Raw genomic sequence first — 8,763 nt, forward strand, 5'->3', positions numbered from 1 at the left:
ATGTAAACAGACCAGAACACACTCCTCCTCATTCCGAGGGAGAAAAACTCAAAAGTTCTGCCAGAAAGTGCCGTGGACCTGAGCTGAAGAAAATCACCATTGCAACTTGGAAGTCTGTGAGTGTAAGAAAGGTTTGGTATCTGCGTGAACACTCGGATGCAGCATTGAGATTATTACTCGCCCTTGCGTGGGCCGTCTTAGGAAACTATGAGGGAGACCAAACGTATTAAAGCACTTCAGGACGTCAATGACAAGAGGCACTGACACGCACATGACCAAAGTCACGCTCTCCCGGGTGAATCTCATGAAGATGCTCAAGAAATCTGTCATTTATTACCTTAGAATCAATAGAAAGACTTGAGGAATTATGCTTCGCGTGAAGAGATTGAAGTATATTTTGACCATTATTTGCATGACAAATAAACATTTATCCACAACTGCAATATATATACTGTATATATATATATTATATATAATTTCTAAAGACTCATTTGTAGAGATTATATACACTCACACACTGCAATTTCAATTTATAGCTGATTGAATATATATTAAAATATTTAAACATTTAATGTACAATTCACATTTAAATGAAATATTTAAATTAAAAAAAATTATATTCACTTCAGATTGTGACTAATAAGCTTTTCTTCTACTATCTTTCATTTTCAAAAAGAGTTTCTCGTATTCTTCTTGACATAAAAATATAAAAACAAACATAAAAACGTGTAATTTTTCACCTCCATTGTTGTTGTTTTTTAATTAAAGAAATAAGAAATTATATTTTTCATGAAGAAAACGAAGGAAACATTTCTTTTTTTGGAGCATTAATTTGGAGCAATAATTGTCATTATATTTTCATGGCGATTAAACAATTATTCACAACTGTAAAGCAATAAAAGAGATTTTTTTCAAATGTATACATATTACAAAATATCTACATAATTTTATACAGTTTGTAGAGTACAATATGAATGTTTTATATAATGGTAGTATTGTTTTACTACTTTTAATGTATGCAAATTTTAAATTACAATTTCCTAGATCATGTGACTAATGCATTTCCTATTGTTTATGATTATAGACTTTATTTATAGGCATTGCAATTTCATTTTCTAGCTGATTAAATATGTAACATTTTTTATGTAAATGTTTTTTTTAAATGTTAATTTGTTTGATAAAAAAAAACACTTCTTTTTTTGTTTCCATTGCCAGCAAGGATTGTCATGAAAATAATGTTGAAATTCAGTTCCAAAAAAATCCATAATTTTCTGCAAATGCAAGTAGAAATTCCCATATTTTCTGTGAAATATGAAATATGACGTTTATTCGTGAGATTCACCCTTTCACCAGCATAACACGACTAAAATAAAGCCTTCACAATGAAACAGATATTATTATTGCACTGGGCAACTTTTGGTAATCATGATGTCCTCTGTTTAAAAAATAGGAAAGGATCAAGTTTTCGAGCCATTAACTTATATTAAAGATTCTCTACATTAGATTTGTTGAGGATGAGCTTCGAGTGGAAGTGTGCAAGTGAAGAGCATGTGATTGAGAGAGAGAGAGACCCAGCCAAGCCTCTCTCTCTCTCTCTCTCTCTCTCTCTCTCTCTCTCCTGAAGAGTTCAGCCCAGAGTCGCCCCCTGGTGGCCCTGAGAAGCAGCCCTGAGACCCACAACACCAGGCCAAACACGGACAGTCCAACAAAACAACACAACTGAGCCTTCAGTGAGTGAAGAAACGTCTGGGGAATGTTATGCCGAGTTCACACTGACTGGATCACTGTTGCTTTCACACTGCACGATGGATCGGTGACAGGAGGTTACAATCTGCATGACTTCAATATTAGAAAGAATCTCAGAACTACATTTAATGTTCATAACTCCTCCCTGCCCTGTATCCTGCTCTCTCATTGGCTGTACGTCACCGTTGATATATTATTAAGTCAGAACTCATTTCACAGATCTAGATATTTACGCTCTTAAAAATAAGTGCTTCTCGATGCCATAAGAAGAACCTTTTTTGTCTCCCATGGTTCCTTTCTGTTTCACAAAAGGCTCTTTGTGGCAAGAGAAGGTTCTTCAGATTATAAAAAGGATAGAAAGAGAGAACCTTTGACTGAATGGTTCTTTGTGGAACCAAAAATGTTTCTTCTATTGCATCGAGATTTCTTTCAAACACTCGACGGACGTTATGAAGTGAGTTTGGATTAAAAACCTGGTATTAAATGTGGTATTTTCACGTGTTTTCAGATGGAGCAGCATTAACTACAAAGAGCCGTAGTTCACTGCAAACAGCTTTTATTATCACAAATTATTACTTCCATTTCATTACCGCATGATTAAATCATCTGCGGTGATGAATGCAATATTACGGCTCTGTGTATTAAATGCCACTCCATCTGAAAGCACGTGCTGGAGATTTACAACTAATGACTATCACATTCGATTACTCGTGCAACCCTAGTGTAGCATGTTAAATATTTCACGGGCGTCTGCGATTCTCTGATTGCATCTTTGATAATTGTCACTTGCTTGAACGACCACCTCCGATTTTGGGCAATTGATTTTGCAAAGCCTGTCTGGGAGTGAACTTAGTGTCTAAAATGCTGCAGTGTGAACTCGGCATTAGATGTTCGCCGTCATCCGATGGCTTTCACAGCGTGGATTCACACTCCACTTTGCAGGTGGTGGTGGCTCCGCCTTTGCGTGTGAGCTTGAGGAAGCTGGGCTTCTCGGTCACGCCGTTGTTATTGGGGGACGTCAGCGCCCGCGTCTGCTCAGCCTCTCCGCCGGAGCCCGGGTAGATGACGAGGAAGGAGGCGGACAGGAAGCCCAGGAAGGAGCCGCCGGAGGCCACCATGGGAATGACCCGCACGCTGCCCACCGCGTCCACCACGGCACCCAGCGCAGACGCCACCAGGATCTGAGAGATGTACACCTGACACGACAGGATGGCGCAGTCGATGCCGAAACCTCGCTTGGAGTTGCCGGGGCTGTGCTGGACGTACTGCAAACAGCAAGAACACATCGGTCACATATCAGTGTCCAAGACACTGCTCTCTATCCTAGGAGATCTCAGCCCAGAAATCTGTTTAAGACCTAGAGTATTAACAATAAAACATTACCACAATGAGTAATGTGACAACCGTATATAAATAACAACTCGTGAGGAAATATTGGTCTGCCAAAACTTACCACGCATTGCATGAGTTGCTCTAAGAAGTCGGTTTATTTTGAGACAAGCAGCAAAACAAATGTATTACACTATGAAACCATTTCGCTAAAATTAATCAGAAATACATTTCTATAACAATTAAACACTACTTTTTATATTTATTTTTTGAAATATTTAGATATTAAAAATATATTTACACACCATAACATTACTGTAAAATTATTTTTGATATAGTCTCATTAAAAGTATGCATCACTGTTGAATTTGTTGTACTGTTTTAATTTAAACCTATTTAAATGGACAATTCGTTGACATTTCATAGACCTTGTGATCAGGACGCAGAAATGTTTATGTATAGTGATTAAAGTTTAAATTTCTTTCTGAATAAATATATTTTAAATTAAAAACTTTAAATCTAGATTAAATATTGACTAAAAAATAATGTATTTTGTATTTAATAAACAATCAAATAAAAATAATCAGAAACCGCCGCACAAACTATTCAGTTTCCTCATGCACAGGACACAGACATATTTTTATTTATAGAGATGTGCTTTTAATTTCAAACAGATTAAATACTAATATATATATAAATATTGTATTTTAAAAATATTTTTATTGATTATAAAGTAAAATAAAATGAATAAGTATTCTCAGTAAAGCCTATTCAATTTGCTCGGGCACAGATTTCCATTCGGTTTGTTAAATGTAAAATATATATATATATATATATATATATATAAAATGAATGTAGATTTTTTTTTTAAATAATAAAATTAATTAATTTTGAATTTAAAGCTCTACTAGTTCGGTTTGTTTGTGTGCACAGTGTTTTTTCCCCACAATCCTATCCTACTGCTGTTCCTAACATAAATTAAAAAAACAACTAAATTATTGTCATGATACTAAACAATGTAGTCAAGTCAGCTCCACTGTTCTTTACACCTAAAGGTGATTTGATGACATTGTAATGCCTGTTAAAATCTGAGTTGTGAGAGTCAGTGAGGACAAAGATTAGGATTAGTGCTCCGATCAGCTTTAATACGGCAGGATTACAGTCTCACAGAGATGAACGAAGAGCCTCTGACCTCTTTATTATCGTGATACTGGCCCAGCAGAGCGTACGGACAGTATGAGATGCTCATGGAGATGATGCCCATGCTGCTGATCATCACCATTGAGACGTAGACGTTGGGGAAGATGGCCATGACAGCCGTACCGATGGCGAAGCCCAGAGTGCCCAGGATGTAGATCACCTTTATGCTGAGGCCAAAGTTATCCAGATACTTCTGCAGTACAGCTACATTCACAAAAGAGATTGAGATGAAGAAACACACTTGAACAGATCAGACGGTCGCCTCTCTAGATTCAGGATACGCACCTGAACAGATGGCGGCGGTGGTGGCGTAGATCACCAGCCCCCAGCAGCCCATCTGAACCCCTCTGTGGTAGTTATGAAGGGCGGTGGAGTTCAGCGGAGCCTACAGGGACACACTTCAGGATTTAGGGTAAGAACTGGATGGCAGGGAAAGCACACAATCTTACACTTTATGCAAGAGCAAGAGCTCCCCAAAACATTTTAACCATGTTATATCTTCGAAAAACAAAAGTCGGCAAACTTCTGACATCTGTCTAAATCAGGGATTGCCAAAATAAATAAATACTGATGACTAAAATATATAAAAGTACCACTTAAGATTTCAATTTAATATTTCAACACATTCGCATGTTCATGGTTCTCTAATGTTGCTTAATAGTTACATGACATACATGTAAACAAGTATAATATTTCATTTTCTTTAGTTTTAATTCGTTTTTATTATACCATTATTTATTTGAATTTTACATTTAAAACATTAAAGATTAAAATCAGCCTTTATTTAAATACATAAATGGATTATTGTTTGTCTGACAAACCTAGCATGGTGTATTATGAATATTGTGTGACTCTTACACAAATTTCTTCTGTTCTTCTGTCCCATGTTGCTTAAGATAAAAGCATGCATGCAAATGTTAATGTTTTTAACTGAACAAGAGATTTCTGAAAAGATTTTGAGAGATTGACAGCTCAAATTTTGATCTTTTTCCTAAACAGATCTATACGTAGTACTCAGTTTGTCTATACTAGTGTTATGATCTTATCACAATGCTTTTTTTGAAGCAAACGTTATGTGTCTTTTATGTTTCTTGATATAAAGAAGGTCTTATTGTATTATTTAATGCATTTGGCAGAGACTTATCTAAAGCGACTTAAATTTCATTCAAGTTGTACATTGGATCACTTCATGTATTCTCTTGAGAATCGAACCTATAGCCTTGGATTTGGTATTAGCACCGCGCTCTACTGTTTGACCTACTTACATGCGTTTCTACATTATAATAGCTCAAATAATAGAGCACGACTCTAACGATGCCAAGGTTGTGGGTTCGATTCCCAAAGTATGCATGAACTGATCAAATGTACGTGTACCTTAAATGCATTTTTACACTGAAGGCCCTACAAAAAGCAATGCTTACATTGTAGGCACTGAAGTTGTACATTAGAACAGTTTGTGCTTTTCCTGGGAATCGAACCTACAACCTCGGCAATGCCAATGCACCATGTTCTACAGTTTGAGCTACAGGCATGCTTTTCTATGTTATCATCGCTTAAACAGTAAAGCATGGCATTAGGAGTGCCAAGGTTGTGGGTTCAATTCCCAGGGCATGCATAACTTGTTCAAATGTGTTAACCTGAATGCAACGCAAGTCACTTTAGATGCATTAAAAAAAGCAATGCATTGCTCACCGTTGGGTCGCCTTCATAGATGACCTGCCCCATGAAGTCGGTGTAAAACACGGCCTCTGCGATGACGGAGAACCACGTGACCAGATGACACACGCACAGTCTCAACAGCTCTTTGGGCATCTTCAGCATGGACATCCAGAGCAGACGGACGGTGGTCTCGGCCTCGCCCTCCTCGCTCTCCGTGTCCCCGCTGGAGTTGGTGTTCCCGCTCTGGTGCCTCGTTCTCTGTCCTTTCCTCTGTTTCTGCCGCTTCTCTATCTCGTAGATGTCGTTCATGCTGCGGGACGGTTTGATGAGGAACGCAGCGTTGGCACGCCGGTAACGGTAGCGGTGGGATCCGACCCGGCCGTAGTAGGAGAAGGTGCAGGACGACTGTCGGTAGAAAGTGTGACGTCTGTGGCGCATGGATGCATTGGTGCTGGAGGCTTTGATACTGGGCGGCCCGTGGCCGTTGAGGTCCGTCGTATGTCCGTTGGGTGCTTTGGATTGGTTGAGCTGACTGTTAAGCAGAGCTTCTTCTCCGTCACGTTCGGTCTGCTGCAGAAACGCAGACAGTCGGCTGAATTTCCCGCGCAGGAACTCTTGACTATCTACACTGCTGCTGCGCCGTGGCAGCGACCCATGATAGGAAGAAATGCGATCTTGGAAGATCGACGGCTCGATTTCACGCAGAAACAGCATGTCGTGGTGGTCCAGCGTGGCATCAGCCATCGCCAAAACAGAGTCACTTTTACTTCGAACGATGTCCACGTCTAACGAGTCCATGTCCAGCTCTCGCTCTGATCGCCGGTCCGAGTAGAGGTCGTAATGCTCGTAAGACTCTTCTTCATGGATCATTTCGAGCTGGGGTTGGTGCGCTGTGATTTTAACAGTGGATTCGGTTTCTGCCTCTTCATCCAGACGGTCCTGTTGAGGGCTGAACTGCTGCTCCTCGATGCTGAACAGGTGCAGAGCCACAGAAACGGTGAACAGAACCGTGGCGAACAGGAACAGAATTTGCTCTTGAGACTTGAAGGTTCGACCCAAGAATGTGTGCGTCCAGTCAAGACCCCCGAGGGCATAACCAACCGCCCCTCCGAGCCCTTAAACACAACATGCACAGTTTAGCACTCATTCTATATGGACATCTATGCAATAATAAAGCTTCTGACTTCTTGATAAGCGAATTTATTTAGTTTTGGTCTTATTTTCCATTAATCCATAAAAAAAATTATACAAATATTTTAGAATTTTACATTTAAGATGCATTTTCTTGTGAAGGAATATTACTATACTATAATATCTGATGTCACTGATAAAAAAAAAAATAAAAATAAAAATTTGGAAATGTAACTTAAAAAAAAAAACAAGAAAAGAAAAAATGTCAATGAGTAAGTCCAAAAAAAAATTACCCCATACCCCATAACATTTTTGTTTAGTTTTAAGCACAAACTTACATAAATAAAATAAAAATAAAATAAATAAAAGGTAATTTTGTTTCTCAAGGAAATGTATATTGATTTAAGAATATTTAGATTTTTGTACTACAAAATACACTGCAATAAATATATTTATTCTGAAAAATTTAAAAAAAATTGATAAGAAATCTTAAAGTATAAACATCTAAACACTCTTAAATCAAGATGGAGTTGTGTTTATGCATAAAACAAGAGAAAAATCTGTCAATGAGGCACGAAAAATAATTCTTTGCATTAACCTTACTTTCTGAATTAAGCATAGACTTTATTTCTTATTTAGTATTTTTTATCCTATTTTGCAGCATAAACATCTAAATATTCTAAGGTCAATATGTTGTACATCTACTTGGGAAATAAATGACTTGAAATCTATCAAAATTGCATGAGTCTACAACTAAAACAAGTAAGAAAAAGTTAGAAAAAAAGTCACTTTGCATCTCATGTAAATATATCTTGATTTAAAAATGTGTAGATGTACAGTAAAACAACAACAACAACAACAAAAAATATAATTTTTGACCTGAATTGAGTCATAGACTTTAGCTGGCAGTCACGAACTGAATGGAAAAGTGTGTTTAAACACAAAATAGAGTGGCAACTGCATTTCTCAGCAGAGTGAATGTGACTTCAAGCGGTTCATGTCGTGATGTAAGACTGAAGAAAGGCTGCACCTGCAGAGAAGGCGTGGATGTTGAGGGCCATGTCCTGTTCCTCAGTGTCGGCCACATCCAGCAGATACGCTCGTATGGGACCCTCCGTCGCATCCGCACAGAAATCCAGCACCACCACCCCCAAAACGGTCATCACGATTCCTATCGGCTGGTTGTTTGGCACGTCTCCTAAAGCAAGGCCTGAGACAGACAGACACACACAAACAGGTCATCTACTAAAAGAGATTACCATTCTGTTATATAGAGACTTTTAATAGTTTTCTGGTTCATTTGGAGAAAAAAAAAGTTAGTGTGTGTGTGTGTGCATGCGTATACATAGTGCATATAAATTAAAAACATAAATAATTTTAATTACTCAGATTACTAAAACCGTAAATAAAGCTGTGTGTATATATTAAAAAAAACTGGAAAATTTTAAAGTATCTAACAAAACTAAAAAACTAAACTAAAATCAAATTTTGGAAATTTAAAAGCTTCAAAATATCAATAAATACTATAATATTTTATAAATGATTAAAAAAAAAAACAGTTTGAAAAGGATTTAAATGTTAAGGATTTAAATGATGATCGAAAGCATTTTCAAAATTGCCAACATTTTTAAATGCTGGTTTTATTCAATACAAGTTTTATATTCTTTAATAGAATTATTTGACTAAAAAAGGAAACAA

At 37.4% G+C, this 8,763-nt stretch overlaps 1 protein-coding gene across 2 annotated transcripts in view; it reads right to left on the minus strand.

The window, feature by feature from the left end:
• Positions 1-590: 590 nt before the first annotated feature.
• Positions 591-8,763, minus strand: part of LOC113119822 (solute carrier family 45 member 4) — a 51,877-nt gene continuing 43,704 nt past the window's right edge. The window contains exons 5-9 of one of the 2 annotated variants that reach the window (XM_026289490.1): positions 8,096-8,275; positions 5,968-7,049; positions 4,561-4,660; positions 4,268-4,479; positions 591-3,011 (exon numbers count right to left, since the gene is read on the minus strand). In XM_026289490.1, the coding sequence (XP_026145275.1) occupies positions 2,658-3,011; positions 4,268-4,479; positions 4,561-4,660; positions 5,968-7,049; positions 8,096-8,275 (1,928 nt within the window). In that variant the 3' untranslated portion in view covers positions 591-2,657. The remainder of the gene's footprint in view (positions 3,012-4,267; positions 4,480-4,560; positions 4,661-5,967; positions 7,050-8,095; positions 8,276-8,763) is intronic. The other variant, XM_026289491.1, reaches the window with a different exon arrangement.

This window comes from Carassius auratus, chromosome 19 (genome assembly GCF_003368295.1).
Source record: "Carassius auratus strain Wakin chromosome 19, ASM336829v1, whole genome shotgun sequence".
In the NCBI taxonomy this organism is placed as follows: Eukaryota; Metazoa; Chordata; class Actinopteri; order Cypriniformes; family Cyprinidae; genus Carassius; species Carassius auratus.